Consider the following 23,342-nt stretch of genomic DNA (forward strand, 5'->3'; position numbering starts at 1 on the left):
TAATCCATGCACCACTCCTCTGGACTCTTCTCCTAAACCAAAGAAACCGAGTCTTTTCTTTCCAGGGCAAATCCTGCTGGCCTACAACATTTCACCGTTAGGATAATGCAATGTAGCCATCCAGGTGTGTTCCAAGGCCCTAATCCAGCCTTCCTCACTCTGTAACTACCATCCTCCTCCCCAGCACCGTGATCTTGATTAGCCTCTAGAGCGGTATTTCTCAATCTTGGCTGCTTTAAGATGGGTGGACTTCAACTCCCAGAATTCCCCAGCCAGCATGGCTGGCTGGGGAACTCTGGGAGTTGAAGTCCACCCATCTTAAAGCGGCCAAGGTTGAGAAACACTGCTCCGGGCAGAAAATTCCCTGATTCTTCAAACCACAGCCTGCCGGCCAGAGATGCCTTCTGGGGGATCCGCCCGGACCTTCCTCGCAAACGGAAAGGATCCTGCAACTCTCTTTGCAACAAAGCTGGACCAGGGCTGGTCCCCACTGCCCTCGAGGAACAGGGAAGGAAAAAGCACGGGAGACGGCTGGGAAACCGGGCAATGAAGTCGGAGGACAGGAAAATCGTGGAAAGGAAACATAGCCCGACTTTATTCCAGTCAGTGCTGGGGAGCATTCCTCCCCCTTCACTTCAACGGGACTTATGCGAGAGCTTCTCCTCAGTGCCCCACAACACACCCTTCCGGCCAAGGGGGCAACCGGGAGATCCGAGCCAAACTGAACCGAACCGAACCAGGACCACAATCGCAGCTCACCTCTGGCTTCTCCCTGGCCCCCTTCCCTGGCCCAGACAGGGCGGCTGGTTGTTTTGCTGCTAAACACGATGGCGGTGGTGGTGAAGCATGGCCTCGTTCTCTTTTGGGTGGGGGGAAACGCTACTTTTCTGTACTAATCTCGGGACGAAGTGGTCTGAAAACTTAAAGAACCAAACCAAACCCAGGCTTGGTTTTCTTTTCGTTTCGCTGCCCCGCGTGGGATGCCTCCGAGCTAGGGTTGCTTACAGCCTAACGCACGTGATCGCAAACGCCTTCATCGATCCTCAACACGAGCAGAATAAAAATCATATTTTTCTCAGGCAACGGTAGCAGTTCAGTAGGTAAATGGTTTGATCACATTTTTTTTCTCTTTTGTAATTAGTAACACATGCAAGCAGCTTTAGGATTACACATCCTCCCAGAGAGCGACACCCAACACTCTCCGGTCTTGTTCATAAGGTGCCCCCGTAGGCCGCCTCCTGCCGCCCCGCTGGAGTTTCCGGCCGGCTGGGGGACCCCGATCCTTCTTCGAACGGCTGTGAGGCGCTTGGGGTATCCGAAGCCATCGCTTCCGGACCAGCGGACTCCTGGATGACCGAGCTGGCCCCTTCCCCATCCTCGCTCGGCTCGAACAAGGGGCCGGTTCCGTTGCTCTGATCGACAGTTACCGTGTTAGTTCTCAGGGCCACAATAGTTCCAGAATCGCTCCTCCTTTCTGCATAGATCCGTTGTTCGAACATCTGAGCGGCGGAAGGCTGGAATTCCGGGTCCAGGAGGACGTTGGTGGTTGTCGAGCCCATGACGGAGCGGTACATTTCCATCCCCTCAGGCAGCATGGACTTAATCTTCGGAAGCCAGCGCTTGCGCACCCGACGGGCGTTTGTACACATATCGGCTGCGATGACGTTCATCTCGCTTTCCTTGAAGCTTGGGGCAAAATTCTGACAGTACACTGCAAAGACAGGGGAGATGTTTTAGTCCAGGCCAGGAAGAGGCTGCGATCGAGGCACACTGGGTCAACGGGGTAATTACGCCCAGAGGGAGGAGGCACGCATTTCCTAAATGGCTTCCGATAAGTGGAGATCAAGAAGTCACTTGCATAAAAGTACTTTGGAGAATTTGCAGTTGCCAAGACCGGCCATGGTGGGTCTGCTATGGAAAATATCTATCTATCTATCTATCTATCTATCTATCTATCTATCTATCTATCTATCTATCTATCTATCTATCTATCCCTCCCTCCCTCCCTCCCTCCCATTATCCATCCATCCATCCATCCATCCATCCATCCATCCATCCATCCATCCATCCATCCATCCATCCATGTCTGTCTATCATCCATCTATCCATCCATCCATCCATCCATCCATCCATCCATCCATCCATCCATCCACCCCATTCCATTATCCATCCATCCATCCACGTCTATCATCCTTCATCTATCTATCTATCTATCTATCTATCTATCTATCTATCTATCCCTCCCTCCCTCCCTCCCTCCCTCCCTCCCTCCCTCCCTCCCTCCCATTATCATCCATCCATCCATCCACGTCTATCATCCATCCTTCATCTATCTATCTATCTATCTATCTATCTATCTATCTATCTATCTATCTACCTATCCATCCATCCATCCATCCATCCATCCATCCATCCATCCATTCCATGTCTGTCTGTCTGTCTGTCATTCTGTCCGTCCGTCCGTCTATCCATCCATCCATCTATGTCATCCATCCATCCATCCATCCATCCATCCATCCATCCATCCATCTACCTACCTACCTATATTAAAAAATTGATTATGTGCCATCAAGTTGTCTTCGACTCCTAGCAACCACATGGATAGATAGATTTCCTCCATGAATATTAAACAAACATTATAACATTATTAGTTATTATAATATTACGATTATGTTTAGAAAAGGAAAATTAAACAGTCCAGGAATTGCATCCAACCAACTGGACCGCATCTTGCTAGAGAAACTCATGTGCTGGACCTTGAATGGAAGGAACTACATTTGTTGTGCAGAAAATGTTCATGTTCCACTACATTTATGAATCTGACATGCTTCAGCAATTCATCTGGAATCACTCTGTTCAAAGTGGTTTTTTAAACATGTTTTTAATTCTCAGCAGAGTATTCTGGTTATCTGTTTGCCAAATTCAGCCACCGGCTTAGGCCTTAGGCCTTGCTATCCCTTCCAGGGTTCCCGCACCCCTATCTTGAAAACTTCTTTTGCACAGATTTTATAAGATTTGATCAGATGACAGAACTTCATCCAAGACAATTTCTCATCATCAGTAAAAGCTGCACTCCATGGAACCCTCTTCTTTCTGAAGCTTTTCAGGGAAGCTCAAGCAAATTTGTAGCATGAACTGTGTTGTTTTAGTTTAAGCCTTTAATTATTCTGGAGTTTCCTAACTTTCTCAGCAATCCAACTTTTCATGCAAGACTTCTGATTCTGTTTAGTGCCCTGCTCTGTCCCCACTTCCTGAAGCTGAGCACCGGCCAACAGGCTTTCTGCTTCTTGGAAGTTAGAGATCAAGTTGAGTGACAAGGATTCACAAAACAGGAGTTCAAGAACTCCTCTTGTTTGTTCCCACTTTTAAAAAACAGCGTCAATATTTGTAAGACGCCTCTCCGGCTATGGCAGCACAGGAGGCAAATGGGATAAATAGATCTTATTAGCAGAATGAAGGCAGCACTCCAAAAAGGCGAGAAAGGAAAGGTTTGTGAGAGAGTAACTTTTCCGAATAAATATTTTGGATTTCTTTAAAAAAGCTGTTTGGGGGAAAAAAGAACAAGGAAAGAGACTTTGGGATGCTGTTTGTCAGGCTCCAGAAAACAGAATGGACCAGATTTAGTTTTGGGGGGAGGGGGGAAACTCAGCAAAAGGAGGGCTGAATTTAAAAAGTGGGCCAGATCTGGAGGGAAAAGCCCCCCTCCACGCATCCCTACAGAAGGGAGAATCAGGCAGCAAACTCACAATGTTGCCGACTCCTCTGTTTTAAGCACCTCTCCTGCCTGGCAACTTGGAGTAGCTATGAGGAGGCTGGAGAGAAATCCAGAACCCCGTTTTGGTGGGTTTCCCCTGCTTTGTTTTGCAAAAGATTAAAATCATCATCAGCTTCCTGCTCCCACCTTGCTTGCCCCAAAGGGCCGCCCGTATCCGCCTACTTACATTTCACAGCGTTAAGCACCCGGCTCTCAAGGGGTTTCCGGCTGGGGTCACTGGTGGAAGACCGAATGCCTGTTCCGCAGCTGTTGGCCAGGGTGTTCCTGTTTCCGGAACAAGCAGAAAATACAACCTCAGGAACGCATCCTGAATCGCCCTTCCTTATGCAACCGGGGATCCAAAGCGTGGAATTGGGGGAGAAGCAATGCAGGGGGCTGGGATAGCGCAGGGTTTCTCAATCTCAGCAACCTTAAGGCACGTGGACTTCAACTCTTAAAGTTACTGAGGTTGAGAAACACTGGGATGGGGGATCCAAAAGGCCTTTACGGGTTCTAGGTAAATCTTCAAGAACCATGGAAACAGTACAAAGGGGTAAGCAGAGTGTGAACTGTGACCGCTAGAGCCCCACTTATTTTAGGGATCAATTTTGGGGTTGATGTACTTCAGTTGTAATAAAATAAAATAAAATAAAATAAATTATTTTTATAATAATAATAATTAATAATAATTAATAATAATAATATAATACAACATCTGCCTATCCCAGGTCCTTGGGACTTGATAGGAGGATAAAAATGCCAAATCCAGCCTAAACATCTGGCTGACGGTGCGACCAACAGTAATAGTAGACCACTGCTATTACTTAAGTTAAAGCCTGATTTCCTTGACTCCTTTCTAAAATACTTCCAATTTCTTTGATGGACCAAATCTAACATTTTACCAACATGGGCAATTTCAAAAACGTTCAAAATCATTCTTTTGGCAGCGATATGGATTGCTGATGGTGGATTCTGACCAAAAAGTCTTTTTTTGGCCCAGTCCAAAAAGCATCAATGTTCAAATTCATACTAGTTATCTTTAAGATAAACCTAGGGGGAAAAAACTGCACTATAGAATCACAGTTACACTGAAAGAGATCCCATTTAGGTTTTTGATGTAAAATCTCATCAAAATATTAATTTGTGATTGGCCTCCTTCAATTGGTCAAAATTGCTAAACTTCCTCAAACACTATCACTAACCAGTATTCCCAGGTCACTCTCCTAATAACCTTCAAAAAAATAATTTGGGTTTTCAAAACTAGCATCAACAGGGACCTCCATTCTCCACCGATGGCCTGTGAGCCAAGTACCCGCCAGATGGGTGGATTTCATTTCCCAGAATTCTCAGCAATGGCCAAGCTGGCTGGGGAGCTCTGGGAGCTGTAAGTCTACCTCTTTGACATCAGAACAAAATCTCCAAGAAGCTTTTACCCCCCACTCTTTAAAGCTGGGCAAGCAACTGGTGGGCTCCACGCAGATCCTAACCTGCCTCCCCCATGCAATTTCCTTGTTTCTGGAGTGGTCCTTCTGGGCTTTGCCTAATCCCACAAATGTCTTTGCCATTCCTTCCTGGCTGTAGGACAGTACTTGTACCCTGGACAAAAGCTGGATTTATAACAGTGAAGGGGATGGTCATCATACCTGTCAAAGAACGTGGCCAGGAGGCGTCGAAGAAGGACTTTGTGTTTCACACCAGCACAGAGGTGACAATTCATGAGTTGTCCTCGGGTGATATAAACCCCAGAACCTGTGAGGAAGAAGAGGAGGAGGAAGGGAGAGAGGCTAAGCAGTGGCAGCCACTCTCTGCCATCCCAGATGCTGGTTTGAACCCGGCACATTTGCGACCCTTAAGTAACCACGTCTGAGATCAACCCTAAGCAGCCAGAACTTGGGACAGACACACACAAGCCAGCACAGAAATGCTTCCAAAAAATCCTGCTCCCAGGATGAAGGTGGATTTCCACAGGATGACCATCTCCAGTGGGATGTGGGACATCGGCCATCCTCCTGTCTTGGTTGGACGCAACAGGGGGAACTACAATTCCCAACATCTCACTGGCCTCAACAAGTGGGGCAGACGTGAAGGTGTTGGACCAGCAGAAACAAGTTGAAGCCCATCCTCAACCACATGAGCTACCTGGGTGGCTTCAGGCCAGTCACTTTCTCTCAGCCCATCCTACTTCACAGGGTCGTTGAGGTAGGGAGAAATGGGAGGATGGAGCGTTATGTACGCTGCCTTGAGCTCCTACAGAAAAGGTGCAGTATAAATCTAGCATGAATGAATAAAATAAGACAGACACTGCTCTTGACTGGGATGGCCCATGGGAGAAGTTCTCACACAGTCAGCGAGAAACCATATGATAGCAACTCCGACCTTTGCAAAAACCAGCCCTCTTGTGTAAAAGGAAGGTGAAAGAGTTGGAAAAGAGTTTGAATCTTGGTTCTACACAGAGGGCTTGTTTCTGAATCACAGAAATCCCTAACATGCTTTGGTCACGCCTTCCTCGCTTTCTCCAATGAAGATGACTTATCAGGAGTTTCTGGACTCTAGTGGTTTTAGTCCATGTTTGTTGGGGGAACCCTTGTTCTCAGCCTGCGCAACCCCTAACTGCAGGAGGTGGACAGTCAGGAAGATGCATCACCTGGATGGAAATATGCAAGACCTGTTGCCTAAGCAAAAGATGCTGAAACATTTTTAAGTCCAGAGAAACGAGATAACATTTGGAAGTGGCTCAGGGAGACGTCTCCTGAGGATAAGAACGGGGAGGAAGTCCAGCACAATCAGACTTGCGAGATTCGGTTATTAGAGCCAGTCTCAGTCAAAGTCGTTTTAGCCTTCCGGTGGAGTTGATTTCCTGGTCTGGTCTACCTGGGGGACTGACACCCACAGAGTACAGACAAGATTTTCTGTGCTCAGTAACACACAGGGCACCCACAGATAAGCCAAGCGCTTGCTCTAATGGCCTGGCCATCATGCAGTAGGCTAAAACAAGAATAGCATTCCCACAACCTGCTGAACCTCCAACCAGCCAAGCCATATTAACTGAGATGAATGGTGGCTGGAGAAAGGGTTGAGCCCTGTGAACAAACACCACAGCTGTATTTTGTGCCAAGGGGAACAGAATTCCCCCAATCTCTGCTAATGTTCCTTCTTGCCCACCACACAAGGTGGATGGTCCATGCAGGCCCGGAGGCAGCTTAATCCCTGCTTCTCTTATATCAGAATATTCAGAAAGCAGATGAGCAACCCTTCTCTTTATATTTATTTATATCCTACCTGTGGGCAGCGTACACAGCACTCGCCCCTCCAGATCTGTCCCTTGGACAATGATCTCGGTAGGTAGGTTGAGTTGAGAGAGAAGACCTGTGAGATTTGGGACTCAGCGTGCACTTGAACCTGGGACTCCCCGGCCCTACTTTAGCACTGGAGTTACTATGCCAGTCCAGGAAGATGAAAAGTTGGATTTAGAAGTAAACTGATTAAAGCATGTTAATTCTATGACCTACGTTTGAAGCCACACTGAGCAGAGCACATCTAGCAAACCAACCATCCCAAATTTGGGTTCATTAGTTTCTTGTGACCTTCTATAAATCTATATTATGTTTTGAAAAAGCAGGAAATGATAGAGCAGGGATGCAGTGTGAAGGAATTCAATTATATGCTTTTAAAAAAAATCAATAGTTCCCAATAGTACAATTATACCATTTTAAAGTATTATGGTGAAAAGTTGGCTGTTCCCAACTGCTGAGGAAAACCTGCCTCTGAAGGCAACACACACAGCTTAAAATCAGAGGCCAGCTGGAGGAGGAAGGGGCTTTTTACACACCAAAAGCTTTAATGCATAAGAACACACAATATTTTAAATATTTCAATACCGTGCAGTGAAACTTCAATTTCATGGCCCCCATTTAGCAAACTTTGGAAGTTACAGACCAACTTTCCACTTAGGCTTTCTCCCTAAATAGCAGTCAAGTCTGTCGCATCCAAAGTAAACCTGATGAGGCATTTAAATTTCTATTAATTTTACAGCATATGCGGTGACTTAAGTTACTGGCATGATGCTAATTTTGTGCTAACGATGCAATTTGCATCAAGAAGCTGCCAAGCAAATGCTGTAAATCCTCACCAAAGATGTCCCTTGTGTCATTTGTGTGATGTCATTATTACACAAATGATGTCCTTCGTCATGAAATGCAAAATTAATGACTTCATGGACATTTATCTTTATCTGTTTTGTTGATTTGATTGTAGTTCCTTGGTTTGATTGTTGTGAGCTGGCCAGAGTTGTTGAGAGTCGGGTGGCATATAAGCTTAATAAATAATAATAATAATAATGAAGAAAAGCAATAGGAAAAAATGACAAAATATCGAGACTTGCAGATCGAAGTTGAACGCTTACGGAAAAGGAAATCTGCTGTTATGCCAATCGTGATTGCAGCCCTTGGAGTACCTAAAGGACTCCCTTGATATTTGGGAATTCTGAATTTATCGGACCTGAACACCCTAATTTTACAAAAAAATACCCTGCTTGGAACTGCCTATATCTTCAGATGCTACCTTAATCATTCTTAGGTCCTTGGTTAGGACTTGAATTATTAAGTTTCCACCAGTCTTGGACTGTGAATCTAAGTGTAGATTACCCATTTCATCATCACCACCACCAATAATAATAATTTATTAAGCTTGTAACCTCTGCCTATCCCGAGTCCTTGGGAAGGATAGGTGGATAAAAATGCCAAATCCAAATAAGCATCTGGCCGACCGGGCAACCAACCATAATAGTAATAATCTGGCAAGAAAAGACATTCCCTTCCCTCCAATCAACCTACTAAACTGCGATTTGACTCCAACACTAAGATTGCGCCTGCGATGCAATTTCTGGGTTCTCATCAGTTGTGAGTTTATGGTTTTAGTCTGTTACAAGCGAATGGCTAGTAATTTCCATTTGGCGTTTACGTGGCCCGTGATGTCAAGCGGACCACATCTTTCTGTACCTAGATGGAGGTCCTGCTCGTAAGTACCTGCAACAAGTTCAAGTTTCTCTCCAGGATCGCCTTCCGAATACAGCTTGGGGTGGCAGCGGTACCCAATCTGGCTGATCAGACTCGCCGGAAGAGCCACCAAATCGCGCCGGATCAGGACGCAGGAGCGGCTCTCCATGGGAATCTGCTCTGGCTTCTCTGGAGGCCCTTGGAAGGAAGGGAGAAGGAGGAGGAGAAAAGTCACGCCGAGGACTGGGAGGAATCCCCGGAAATCGTTCTTGCAAAGATGGCCTTCCTGTTGGAAACGTAAACCCAGTCTTTTTCTGGGGCGGCAAACTCCGCAGAAGTGTCCCAGCTCAGGATGTGGAAATAAGCTCGTTTTGGTTTTTTTTAGTGGGGAGGGACAGCGATAGACTCAGCGTCACCTGCACCTTGGGGCAAATTATTTTTACTCTGCAGCAGAAGCAGCAGCTGGAAATGCGGGCAGGCCCTGACGGGGGGAGCATCCACTGCTGGCCTGGAAGGAGCCGGGATCATGCTCTCTCTCCTGCAGAGCACACAGATCCAGGGCGTGATGCGGCCCGAAGGTGCACGTAAGCATGGGAGATGTTGCCCAGTCACGGAAAAGGTAGCACATTCCCTGGAATCTGAGCATTGCAAGACTGCGTTTCCGGCTTCAGAATCTACTCAGAACCTATCCGGTGCCCCAAATCAGACCACCTGCAGAGGTTCGAGACTTCAGCTCCCATAATCCCCATCCAGCAATGCAGCCGGTAGCTAGAACCCAACAACATCTGGAAGCCCCCCAAGTGGAAGAAGCCGAGTTCATCCATCCATGGAAGGAGAAGTCTGCATGTGCGTTCATGCAAGCCCTTTCTCCTCGGTTTTCCAGGCGGTGGGAATCTCCAAAAGATGGATATAGTTTTGTTGGGGTGGAGGAGTAGGCAAAATTAGGACATCACCCTTCCTGGAAATATGACATTTGGGTGGTCAAATATTTCTAAGTTTGGAAGTAAAAGAGGGACATGCAAAAACAGCTCAGTGATTCCTATACATTTGTGGTAATGTTATATATACATCATGTACTGCCTAATAAATGTACACACACACGCACATATATGTTCATGTATTAATAATGTACATGTATGTATGGGTATGTTTATGTGTGTGTGTATGTATGTACCCCCTTCCCCCCCATACATTATTAGATAGTATAGGAACATATTAATGATAAAATAATGGTGCAAAACTGGTTCCCACAAATATCCAATTCATCCTCATCCTTCAGGGTTACCCAAAACAGAGCCAAAATTAACAATTAACAATATAAACAGTCCACCCAAAAATAAATACAATATAAAATCTACTTTTAAGAAAAAAAGAAAAAAAAATAGGATGCCTGGTTATTCACAGCACAAAGAAAACAACTCCAAAAATTCTGGCCAGCTTGCTGTTTCTTGCCCCCATCTTCCCCAGTCAAACAATAACTAATGTGATCATTGACCAACAAGACAATCTTCCGCTGCAGATGAGATCTAGCTTTATTTTTCCAATATTCTGTAACAATTCTTTCAGCTATCCACCCTCCTCAGCCACAGGAAACATGCATTCATCTTGATAACTTGATAAATTACAAGAATTGGGGTTACAGCCAAGAAGAATATGTGGTCATCTTCGACAAGCAGTGATTCCTCCCAAGACATGTTGATATGGCAATATTAGGACAAGCCCAAACCATGTGAGTAAACTTCTCAATTTCCCCAGAAGGGGACTATACCCAAACTTTACTGAAGAATTCCTGAGAAGTGCAGAGGAATTGTATAAACAGATTAAACAAAATAGGAAAAATCTTGTGACCTTCCTTGATTTATGGAACGTTGCACAAGAATATAACCCACTAGAGCAATATTTCTCAACCTTGGCAATGCTGGCTGGAGAATTCTGGGAGTTGCAGTCCACACATCTTAAAGTTGCCAAGGTTGAAAAATACTGCACTAGAGAAATGCATCTCCTTGCCTCAAACAGCTGCTCTTCCTTTGAATAATGGGGGTGATCACAACATTGTCCTCTGGTCCAACTGTTGGCCACATTTCAAATTTCTCTATTGCTTTCACTGGGCAGCATTCATTTCCCACCAAACTGGGGTCTCACGGGAACGGCAAGTTGGGAAGGTTAGGAGAGATTCTGCATCCTGCTTCTTCCCCTGAAAATAGCCAACGATGCTTATCAGTTTGTAAGAGAAACAGAGCGACCCAAATAAGATGCTTGTTTCTACACAGTTAGGGAACTCCAGATTATGCACGCATGAGCGTACATCTATTTCTAGAGCCTACTCTTATTATTTTTAAAAAATGGTTTTCTAAGCTTTCTGGAGGAATTTTTCTCAGGCTTAATTATAGACCAGGGACTGTCCCAAGAGCCATGGCGTGATGTCTCAGTCTAAAATATAAACTGTACCATCGCAGGCGGGTTGCAAGAATGAAGGAAGAAGGGGGAGCTGATCCACGGAGAAACTATGTAGAAGTTGGAATTCCCCAGGTTCATGATCAAAACCAGATGTTTTGACCAAATATGCAGAACCCACACGAAAGTCAACTGAAGGTTCATAAAAGGTTAGATAAACGGTGGTCAAAATTCTCTGCATCCTCAGTGACCCAGCTGTGTGAGTTGTCATTATGTATTATTATAATCATATTTCAAATCATGTTTTAGCGAACAATGAAGCAAATAAATAAAGCATAAATTAAACGATTCGGGCATCGTTAAGGAAACTCTGGAAGTAAAATGCCCTGTTTGGATCTTTGATTGTTTTTAACCAAATTGAAGATGAAAAGATTCTCCTCAGATAGGTTGGGGAGAAATGCAAGGACAATTTTAAAGGGCTGACTCTGGCTGATCAAAGTTCAATCAAACCTGGTTAGGACTTGGATGCGAGAAAAATCCTAGGGCTGTAGGGCAGATTAGAAGTTAAGATCTCCCAGAAGGAAGTAGTAGCATATCACTTTTGTACTGCCCCATGGAGAACTACATGGGTGTACCCCGTATCCCTCAAACAGCTGAGTCTGAGCGGGTTGCATCTTTGGCCCATGTCAGCCTTATCAGGTAGACCAGATAGGAAACACAACCAGATAAGCTAATTCTACTTTAGTGTAAAGCTACATTGACAGAATCTTGCAAATCTGAACGTACAATTCTCCCCCTGCCTCCTTTACAGCCTGAGAAACTAGGGAGGATCCCTCCTGAGCCTCTTTCTCCACCCATTATGCAGCTGCAGGCTGTGCTCCCTCTTATCTGACCATTCCCTTGGCAGCATCTCTGGGCCCCGTCTCCCAAGGTCTTTCCCACATACCATTACAGCCCGCTTTGTCCCAGATGCCTTGGACTACAACAACCCTGGCTAACTGGAAGATAAAAAGGGATGGGAGAAAAAGACATTTAAGAATGGTGTCTCTTCTCATGTGAACAAGCAAAAACACTGTTATTTAGACAATCTTTTAGAGGTGTGGAAATCTGGGGTGATTGGCCTGGGAGCTCTCCTCGTCTTGGTGGATTTCCTTGTACTTTGATACTTGCACCATCAAGGTTTGAATGATGGTGTAAATTTGGGGGTTGGGGGCTTATTTATTTATTTTGGGTGACCACCCAAGGATGTTTTTGGCCAAAAGGCAGGATTATAAATTGAGTGATTGATTGTTTTGCAGGCAGGCAGCAGATTTCACAAGAGAGATGGGTCCTGTAATTGATTGCCTTTTAAGAAGTCAACCATCATTACATCTTGGTGTTGGCTGAATGGGGCCACTGCTTTTGGACAAAAATGGGATTATTTCTTTTGGTGCTGCAAGTTAAACGAATGTGGTGCTGGGTTCCGTCAACCCAAGTGGAGAGTTTTGAGGGTTGGGTGAACCTTGTCAGTCAGTAGCTAATGAACAAAGTTTGCAACATAGGATTAAATGATAAATGAGTCATAACTGTCGACGCACGAGGGGTGGTGGTGGAAATATCAACCTGTGTGTGATGTATCCGTAAGCAAGAGAGAGGGAGATTAGCAGTGGTCTGTCTGCATTTTAGCGGGAAGAGTGTCACCGTGCGTGCAAGTAGGAACTCTGTGTCTGGCCAAAATGTAAAGAAGTGCATGTGAATGAGAGGGAAGAGTATTACATCCGTGCAAGAGAAAAAGAATATACTTAACAAATCACCCAAACACACCCAACTTCCCTATTTGCTAAATCCTTTGATTAGGCTGTTTGTATTTTGTAGCTTGGCTCACTTCCTGATCTGCTCTGAACAGGTTTGGAGATGTCTGCTGTGATTTCTACTTTGTGCTTCAGCTGTGTTGTGTCAATGTGCTATAACGACACGAGATCTCTTACTTATGGTCCAACAAAGGTAGCGTGTAAACAAATCAGGGTTTAGGTAAATATTCCTGAGATAATACCTTCACAGCGTGGCGTGCCTGCCACGAACAGCAGAAACACCAAAATGTTAACTGTTATCAACTCACTAGTCAAAGTAAGGCAGGTTGCGAATAACACTTTGCATGAAAAAACACACAGCTAACAGAATATTCCAAGAGAAATTTCAGAAAGGAACTAAGATTCTTACAAAAACCACATACCGTATATCCCAGCGGGTAAGGCCACCTGCGGATAAGCCGACCCTCGAATTTTTAACCAAAATACCATGAAAAATGTGCCACCCGTAGATAAGATGACCCTCAAAATTTTTGTATGTTTTAATTTTCACAATTGTTTTGTCTGAGGGTGGGGTATTTTTCATGGTGTTTTGATTAAAAATTCAAGGGTCGGCTTATCCGTGGATGGGCTTACCTGTGAGCATTTATGGGGTATACGGGTACTTTAAAAGTATTACTGTATATACTCGCGGAGAAGCCCCTTCACGGATAAGCCAAACCCAATTTTTGGCGTGTATTTAGGAACCTAAAATTCTCAGCTTATCCACGATTATATATGGGTATGTCTTAAAGCATCCAAATTGTACATCAGATGACTGTTTTAACTTATATACTGTATAAGCGGTTAGCACATTCTTGATCTGGCCAATTTGTTTGCAGCTCTGGCCTCCAAGCCTTTTCATCTTTCAGCTCCAAACCTTTTCCGATACAGGCTGCCAACATCCAATCTGAAGACCCCAGTATGTTTTTTACGTTCTAAACTTAACATCTGGACAAGCAGGCTCTTGGGAAAGGTCTCTCTTAAGATCAGCGTCCAAATCGATTCACTACAGTTATAAATTCTAAAAAAACCTTCTATTTGGGTCTCCAACTTCTCTGACAGTATCTCCAACTTTACAAAGCAAAGTGAAACCAGTGAAGTGACTATTCAAGTGCTATCAATGCACAATACGTCAGTCTCACTGCCAGGACCTGAAGCAATGCTGTGGGCCTTAATGCTGGATTTCCATGACTTTGGCACCCCAAATAAATGTTAGTTATGAGTCTGTTATTCACTTCCAAGACTTTTCTACATGCAGTGTGATCGGAAAGATAACACCTCTTGAATGGGATGATTTGGCTTGTTCACCACTTGAATGTTTCCAGCTTTCTACAGATTTTATTCCCCAACCTGGCACTTCCAGATGGGAATAAGACTGTCGCTCTGTAAACTGGCAGAAGACTTTCAGAAGCTGCCGTTCCCGTCTTGCCAATTTGAGGAGGTCTGTTTTACTTACCCAACTCTGTGTCCTCCTGCTCTTGCCACACACAACTAAAACAAACCCATCTGCCCTAGCCTGGGAATCTTTTGGAGGGTGGATTTCTGTAATGGTCTATGGCAACAACCTTGGGAGACAGGAGGAAGAGCTGCAGACTGGACAACGGCGTGGAAAAGGTGTCTCAGCCCACAGAAGGAAAAAGGGTGTGGGAAGCATTTCAGAAGGGACCCTCCCTAGTTTTCTGGAGAGTAAAAGGAGAGGAGGGGAGAAATGCTTTCAGTCTTGCAAGATTCTGTTAACGAAACCTTGCAATAAAGATAGAGTGAGTGCTCCTGGTTGGGCTTGTCTGGACTACCTCGCAGGGCTAACAATTTCAAAGCCCAGATCTTCCAGCAGCAGGCACATGTGCTTGGAACTCTGGGGGTTGTCAACACAGCCAGAGAGCATCTGGACTGGCAAAGGGTCGAACTAGGTGGATATACTTGGGATATACCTGAGATCTCTTTTTGGGGAGGGGAGGGACCTGAGATCTCTGAACCTCCCCAATTCCTGCTGGCTGGGATTCCAAACTTAAGGTGCGGAGGAAGAAATACGGCCTTTGTGCACCTTGTTCCCTTTGCAAAGCTTCCCAACGTGAGTTGGTCTGCCCTTTATTATTCCCCTTTCTGTGACGTAAACCCACCTGCTTTTCAAGGCTTTGCCCCCACTGTCCCTGAAGAACAGGCACCTCCACCTGGTCATGGGATGGCTGGCTGAAAGGGTTCAGACCTGATCTGGCAAAAGTTTGGCTCAATCATCCTGGCGCACACCCAATTTTCAGACTGAACAGCTCCCAGGACATGGATTCAACCTGTTACTCTGCATTGTCTGTTTTAGCAAATCCTGAGACAGGCAAAATTAAGATGCACCCACCCCTCTCTTTCCACTGAACGAGCAGGCCTCTACCTCCGAAAGCAATTTCAGGCAGGTAAACCAAGCCTTACTACTGTTTTATGGGAACATATCTGGCTCCTGTATGAACCAGATGAATTTAATATCCCCCAAAATTCATTTTGCCTGGAGGTGGTAGCACCTAGCCAACCTAGGGGGATCTCAAAAAAAGGCTGAGCAGGGTTGGACTTATTTAATACTTGGATGGGAGACCACTGGAAAATCCTAGGAACGCAGGCTAAATTGGGGTGAGGAAATACTTCCCCAAAGAAGGCAAGGGCTTTTCCATCAAGAAAAGTGTAGAGGGATGTTCTTGTAGCCACCAGGGGCTGAGCCTGACTCAAAGGAGACCACATTTTTGTGGAGTCAGTCCTTCCCTCTAGGAAGTCTTTACTAATCACTGCTTATAAACAATATTGGGGTTGAGGAATCTGTATCTCACTCCTCAACCCCATGAGAGGGAGAGGAGGAATAAAAAAAAAGTGTTGACAAAGGTTGTCAGATGATCCAGGTCATTCCTCTTGACTTGACCCTGCCTGGTTAACATTTCCAAGGTTTCAGACCCACAGTTTTCCCTGGACATGCTGCAGATGCAACCGAGGACTTGTGGCATTCAAAGTAAAGGCTCAACCGCTCAACTACAGAAGCATTTCTTCCATCCAAAGACAGACAAACACCCATCTCCTTAACAACAGCTCTGTGTTGCTCAAAAGATGCCCAGAGCCAATATTTTAGACCAATTCTCATCCTTGGCAACTTTAAGGTGTATGGCGTGCTGGCTGGGGAATTCTGGGAGTTGAAGTCCATACACCTTAAAGTTGCCAAGGTTGAGAAACACTGTTTTAGACCCATCTCAGTGTAAAAGCAGAGGAGATAAAACTTCTCTGAGTTATGAGGAGTCAAGTAGCAAGCCTACGGGGAATGGGAAGAAAATATTATTACCTGCGTAGCCGCCAGTAGATTTGATGTACATCTGCCCGTACTGCTCTTCAGTCATGGTGTCATAGGCTTCATCATCCTCCTCATCTTCTTCGTTGTGGTAGGACGTGGGGCTGTCCGTGGTTGGAATACTGCTGGCCCCGGGACTTGTCCGTTCTCCCTGGACATATGGAGCCTGTGGGATGCTGGAGATGAGAGGGGCAAGGCTGGGCACCCCATAGTAGGAGACGCGGGACAGCTTCACTGCCGTAGTGGCCGAGGAACCTCCTGCTGCTGTGTCTCGCAGGCCCCCCTCTAAGGACCTCTTGGCTGGCAGCCCCACCAGCGGCGTCTGCTGCTCCATGTTCTCGTGCTTGACCCGGGTGAGCAGCGGAATGGGCACCGAAGGGGACATGACATAAGGCATGGATGCCGTCTGCAAGGGGTTGCACGGGCTCTGAGGCTCAGAGCTGGCCTCTTCGATCATGGCCGTCTGAGAGTCACAGTGGGGCGAGCTCACTTTGAACATGAGGTCAGTCCCCTTCTCCACAATGTGCTGAATCTGCAGGAAGCCCGCCGTGTACATCACCACCAGCTGCTCGCTGGCCGCCATGGTCAGCTTCCCGGTGTAACAAAAGGAGAGGATTTGCTGGAAGCAAGTGGCCGGGACCGAGCTGGGCAGCTCAAATGCGCTTTTGCTATTCCCACTAAACAAGTCTCGGAAGTACAAACTGCTTGCGGCCAACACCGCTCGGTGGGCCTTGAACGCCTGTCCCTTGACGACGATGGAGACATCGCAGTAAAGCCCCAGGAGCCGTTGCTCATTCAGGGAGCCCAGGACGGTGTTCCCAAAGTTGGGAATCTCAATGTGCAACATCTGTGACATGTCTCGCCCGATCCTTACACATTCAGCGCCACAGCATCCAAAAGAGAGTGCATCTGTGGGGGGGGGAGAGGGAGGGGGGAGAGAAAAATGCAGTGTTCAGAAGGAAAACGGGGCAATGGCAGGCCACGAAACGCAAAAGGCCAACCGAGACATCAAAGCCCCCGAAACGGGGATTCAGAAGTGCAACTCTGGAGGAAAAACATATGTGGTTCCCTTCTTAGAGCAGTTGGGTTTAAACAACAACAAAACACGCTTCTGAAAGAAGACGAGCCACGCTTGCACGATAATGGGAAGAAAAACTCCACCTTAGAGGCAAAATGTTCTGCGTGTGCAGCGTGCCACACGCCGGAATCCGGGGGGGAACCGCTTGCAGTGCTCAGGGGAGGTGTGAGGAAAAGAGAGACCCGTTTTACCCCAATAACCCAATAGGGAAACCCAAGCTGAGAAAAAGAGAGAGAAACCAGTGGACCTCCCCAGCCTCAGGCCGCGTTATTCCACCCTTAGAAAGGCAGCTTTGGGGAAATGATTGCAGGAAAGTGGGAGGCCACCGAACCACGCAGCACCCTTGGGACATGCAAAAAAGCGCACTTAAAAGCAAGAACAACTCCACAAGGACAGCAACAGGGCTTGAGACTCCTCACAGGTGAACGCCGGCTTGGCTTGAAAGAGCTGGGAAGGTATCTGGAGAGCGCCTCCATCCTGCCCGCATCAGTTCTTATTATGTCATTGGTGGAATGAGGGACGGCTCTAATGCGGCCCCAGTGAGTTTCTGAACTTTTCTTCCCAACGGAGCCCAAGGCAGAAATTGGACAACGGATCCACCTTCCAAATCGGAAGAGGGAAGGAGGAAGAAGCGCACTTCCGTGTAGTCCCTCTGAAAATCTGCTGGGGCTCTGGACTTTGCATCAAAAATTGCAGCAGAGATATTTTTAGGAACATTCAGAAACTGGCTGTGACAAGGGACGCCCTTCCCAGGCGTGCCCCAAAAGAACCAGGAGAAGGAAGCGGACGTGTTCGGCTCCTCAGAACGAAATTCAGCGTATTTGACTTTGGGAAAGAGTGACTCCCCCCGCTTCCCCCTCCAGAAATCCCCCGTGCCTCGAATGGGGCTGGACACTTCTCCTGGCGCGCACGGTGCTGCCACGCAACCTCCGCCTGCCCTCTGCCCTTCGCCATCCAAACACAAAGTCCAGCCACCTACAGAGTCCCATCACATTTCCAACTCTGGGTGGCTCCTCCGTAAGAGGCACTTCCCAAGGGTCGCCTGGAATTACCAGCCTGGTTCCCTACCAGGGAGCGCCCAGGAAGGACGAAAGGAGCTGCTGAATAGACGGCTGGGCTCCTGGGAGCCCGCCTGGCACATGCTTCCATTCTGGGCAGCCATCTCTCAGCTGCTGCGCGGCGCTAGCCGACATGCAGCGTGCACCGAACTTCTGCTCTGCCCAGATCCCGCAACTGCTGCCTCCTTTCCTGCGGACGTACCTTAACCGGGATGAAATCCGGAGCTTGGCTCTTTGTGGAAAGGTCCCCTAAGCAGAGGGAAAGAGGAAGGGGCAGAGGAGAGAAAAGAAACCACCGAGCATCCCCGACTCGGTCCCCTCCTTTGCCTGGGCGATGAGGAGCTCCTGGTTGTTCAGCTAAGTCGGATTTCTCCAGCAGCGGCAGCAGCAGCGGCAGCAGCAGCAAGATCCAGGGCAAGGACCCCGAGGAGTGGAGGCTGGAAGGGCACTGAGCGTCCAGGCGATTCTCTGCAATGAATAGCACCCTTTGATGAGGCACCCAATAGAGATGCCAATGGCAAACCGGAGCTTGAGAAAAAGCGGGGGGAGAGGAGAGAGAAAGAGAAAGGAAGAAAGGGGGGGGGGATCAGTGCCAGAGAAATGCTGTAAGTGTTGGTTCAAGACAGACTTTTGATGAGTCACCGCAACGCAAACAAAGATGGCAGATATACTGCACTCTGCTGATGAAGTGCTTAGCGGTGCCCCAGCAACTGAGACGGTGCTTGCTTTCTTTCCGCTTTCTCTCCCCGCTTCCACTTTTTTTTCCTTGGGGGGGGATTTATGGTGTGGTTTTGCATATGAATTGCGCTGCCGTAAGGCCTCCTCTGCCACCCTCTAGGACATTCAGAGTGTCAGAGCACTTCAAGGGTTTCAAGCAATCTGCAGTGCTGATGCAGCTTTCGGTTAACCCCCTCCTGGATGGAGCGAAACTGGGCGGCCGAGGACAGCTCCGGAGGGAGGAATTAGGGCAAGGAGCGCCCCTTCCCGCCCACCTCTCCAGAGGCGCTGTGCCTTCCCTGGAGGAAAGCAGCCCGTCCAGATTCCCCAACCCCAGCCAAACCTTTCTCCCAGATAAAGCTCAGATGCAATCCGAGGAGAGGAGCTGCATCTGACCCCTGAGTCACCCGGCCTTGGGCAGGGAGCGCCTGGCCATCTTAGCAGACGTTTTCTCCCGGAGGTGCCTGAATGCTGCGGGCAAACCCAGCCGTGGCTCGAGACAATTCGGATTTAGATTTGGGTGGGAGACCACCAGGAACCTCGGGGCTGTAAAAACGCCCACCTCCATCGGTTGCAAAGAAAATGGTCCATGCCCGGCTGTGAAATGGTCAGCCTCGTGGGGTAAACCAGAGAGGAATCACAACCAGATGAGCTAATTCTGTTGTTGTTGTTGTTTAGTCGTTAAGTCGTGTCCGACTCTTCGTGACCCCATGAACCATACTGCGCCAGGCCTTCCTGTCCTGAGCTAATTCTACTTTGTTGTAAAGCTGCATTGACTGAAACTTGCAAGTCTGAAAGTACATCTCTCTCCCCCCTTGTCTCCTTTACAATCCGAGAAATTAGGGAGGGTCCCTTCTGAGCCTCTTGCCCTGCCCGTTATCTAGCTGTGGGCTATGCTTTCTCTTATCTGACCATTTCCTTGGTTGCATCTCTTAGCCCAGTCTCCCAAGGTCTTTCCCAAAACATTACAGAAATCGCCAAGTCGAGTTGACTCAAAGGAGATTTTACTTTAAAGTTGGTTGGGAGCAGAGACCTCTTTGACTTCTATTACTTGGTTCTGAATTCGGGAGTCTGTTCTTGAGGACTGATCTCCATGCTACGGAATAAGGGCGGCTTCCTCCAGCATGGATGGGTCAAAGCCAGATTTGGGCTCCTGGTTCAATCTTGGAATGACATATAGTAGATCAGCAAAGACAAAACAGGAACAGGGGCTGTTCTTGCTTCACCACTTTTCTGAAATGCATGGCCCTGTGGTTTGCAGTGGTCTGCCACCCAAATCTAAATCAAAACTGTCGCAAGCTGTGGCTGGGTTCCCCCGCAGAATTGAGGCACCTCCGGGAGAAAACTTAAATCTCTTTGTGTGGTAGAGAGGGTGTGTGGTACAGAAGGAAGGTCTCTTCAATTCTGGCATGCAAACCAAATTCTTTGGGGGCTTAGTTGTGTTGTGTGAACACTCTACCCTATTTGTGAAATGCTGAGGGGGGGGAGGGTTCAATCACCGTCACCCAAGTAACTTCAAATGAAGGAGAGAAGGCAGCTAGTCAAAACAGAAAACAGCTCTTTGTCAGAAGGCATGGAAATTGGCGGAAGGTACAGTCACGGACGTTGGCAATGCCCAACCACGTTGGTGGGTGTGCTAGGGGCCTGCCAGCCCTACAGGAGTCTCTATTTTCCCATTCAAAGAGTGTCGGGATTTGTTTCTGCTAAGATCAAAGAGGGCCATTTGAGACTAGTGGTGAAGGTGCTGGGCTAGAAGCTGGGAGGTCCCGAGTTCTAGTCCGCCCTTAGGCATGGAAGCTGGATGAAAGAGTTCACAATGATTGGATGGCACATAATCAATCAATCAATCAATCAATCAATCAATCAATCAATCAATCTCTCTCCAACCCACCTCACTCACAGGGTTGTTGTGGTGGGGAAAATAGGAGGAAGGAGCATTAAGTATGTATGCTGCCTTGAGCTGACCAAAAATAAAGGTGGGATGAAAACCTAATCAATCAGTTCATCAATCTCTGCAATTTTGCACAAAGCCCAATAGGATGACCAGCTTATTAGCAATGGGAGGGAAGTGACTTTGTCACTCTTCCCTCTTTCCATCTCTGACCGGGTGTTTCTCAAACTGCAGGCCAGGGCCCCAGGGGCAGGATGTGTGTGTGTGTGGGGGGGCGTCACTTAAAAAAAACCCCTGATTAAGCTGGTGCAGGCAGAGGAGAAGACCTGTCAACATTTGCTCTTTTGTTTTGCCCGCCCCCCCCTTTTCTGTGCAAACTCAACACAGGGACTTACAACACTCGGAGAACTCTGGGATACAGAGTTTGAAATGTAATTATTACTGTTCTTAATTACTTGCAGAACCACCCAGCCCTAATCCCATTGAAATTATTAACTGTATTCCTGGGGAGAGATTGTCAGTTGAGGAGGTTCTGGTACCCACACGGTTGGAGAATCCTGCTCTAACCAATTATCTGCTCTGCTCATATCAATGCTAACCCAGTTTTAGAGTTTAGGGTATTGTGTGAGCCTAGCTTAATAAAGGGTGGCAAAGTTTCTCTTGGGTCATGTGGTGTAGAGAGTAAGGAAGGTGATCTTGACAGAAATATCCAAGAACCGTTACCTAGGTAGAGGGGGCTACACGTTTTTAAGTCCAGAGAAACACACATTCAGAAGCGGCTCAGGGAGACATCTCCCTCATTCACATGGACAGATACCTCCTTCAGCGCCTATACATTACTGACCCCTTACAGTGAAGTGTAAGAAGGGGAAGGAGGTCCAGCACAATCAGACTTGCATGCTCCTGTTATTGTAGCCCATCTCAATAAAAGTAGCCTTAGCCTTCCTGTGGAGTTGACTTCCTGGTCTGGCCTACCTGGTGGGGCTGAGAACTTCCCATCCCATTTCTGTGATCTCCTGCCTGCTCCAGATGTTCATGGCCCTGGCTACAGGCTTAAAACCCACCTGGACTAGCCAAAGATGGGCTCAGCCACCGAGAAAAGAAACAAACCGCCCCAATGTAGGGTCCGATCTAGAACCCAAGAGTCCAATCATCTAATCTAGAACCCGAGAGCCCACAGGCAGGGCATCTAGAACTTCTGGACCAAGGATGGGAGATCTCCAAGGCACTTTATTATAGCCTTGGAGATGCATCCAAAGGGTTGGAGTCCAAGTCACACCTCGCTTGATGCCTAAGCCCACAACTTCTTTGCATTTCTCATCAGCTTCTTTTGCAGAGCACTTTGTCGAACTACCATCTGTTTTCCATTCCTTTGGCTGGCAACCATGAAGTTCGAAAACAGCAAAAAACCGCCCAGAGTCGCTCTGCAGTGTGATGGGTGGTGACAAATTTGAAATATTAATTAGTTAATTAATTAAGAAAAAGCAACAGCCACACTGATCCCTGAGAGCTCTGGGGCCTGACAAAAGTTGCTAAGAAATTATTATCATCTTTGTTGTACCCAGAGGAAAAAGCTACCAAAGAAGTAATCATATTAACTTGATTTCAAGAGATGCTAGCTCCATTTAAATTTGAATTAAATGTCGTTGTTGCTCTGGCCTACCCTAGTTTTCGGAAGGCAGCGCCTGGCACATCTACAACCCAGTGTGCCCAGTGGCTCCGGAACTGTCACACTCCCACCTCCTAAGACTGAGATTTTACATAAGTGTGTTAAACCTTTTGCCTCAAGAACTTCTATTTGGAGGTTAATCTCTGCAGCCCAACTTCTCATCCAATTTCTGGTTGTCCCTTAGAAGGATTTCCACATAGCTGGGTCTATTGGGAGGGAGAGGAAAAAAGGTATCCCACAATAAGCACCGCGGCATTGGCCTAAGGACTAAATTCAGACAGCAGGTCCTGGCTCCAGCCAGAAAGATGCTGGCAAAGAGTAGACTGGTCAACTGAAAAGGAAAACCCAACACCCTCCATTCAGAGCTCTACTAAAAGTTGCTCTCCAGATATCCAGGAAGGATTCAAAAATCTGACTATTCAGGATTGCAATCCCAACTGAGGATGAGTGCAAACTTCAGATGGCTGCATCTTTTTTTTTTTATTTTGGTGGGGCGGGGGGGAAGCCCCTTCCTAGCAAGTTATTGATGCATACTGGCTAGGGCTGAATCATCTCCTTTCTTTTTAAAAGATTCTATCCTGCGTTTTCATTGCTTTTATTACAATGTTTTCTGACCAAGTTTGCTTTCTTTTTCTTAAAATG

At 47.0% G+C, this 23,342-nt stretch overlaps 1 protein-coding gene across 9 annotated transcripts in view; it reads right to left on the reverse strand.

The window, feature by feature from the left end:
• Nucleotides 1-309: 309 nt before the first annotated feature.
• Nucleotides 310-23,342, reverse strand: part of NACC2 (NACC family member 2) — a 93,894-nt gene continuing 70,861 nt past the window's right edge. For 4 of the 9 annotated variants that reach the window (XM_088147161.1, XM_088147159.1, XM_088147163.1 and 1 more), the window contains 6 exons: nucleotides 18,626-18,951; nucleotides 16,282-17,196; nucleotides 8,779-8,946; nucleotides 5,398-5,503; nucleotides 3,942-4,039; nucleotides 310-1,711 (listed from right to left, as the gene is read on the reverse strand). In XM_088147161.1, the coding sequence (XP_088003287.1) occupies nucleotides 1,212-1,711; nucleotides 3,942-4,039; nucleotides 5,398-5,503; nucleotides 8,779-8,946; nucleotides 16,282-17,143 (1,734 nt within the window). In that variant the 5' untranslated portion in view covers nucleotides 17,144-17,196; nucleotides 18,626-18,951 and the 3' untranslated portion in view covers nucleotides 310-1,211. The remainder of the gene's footprint in view (nucleotides 1,712-3,941; nucleotides 4,040-5,397; nucleotides 5,504-8,778; nucleotides 8,947-16,281; nucleotides 17,197-18,625; nucleotides 18,952-23,342) is intronic. The other 5 variants (XM_088147165.1, XM_088147164.1, XM_088147167.1 and 2 more) reach the window with 3 other exon arrangements.

Source organism: Python bivittatus, unplaced genomic scaffold, assembly GCF_059951505.1.
Source record: "Python bivittatus isolate LINGU-HERP-01145 unplaced genomic scaffold, Pbiv_v1 ctg000160_np1212, whole genome shotgun sequence".
In the NCBI taxonomy this organism is placed as follows: Eukaryota; Metazoa; Chordata; class Lepidosauria; order Squamata; family Pythonidae; genus Python; species Python bivittatus.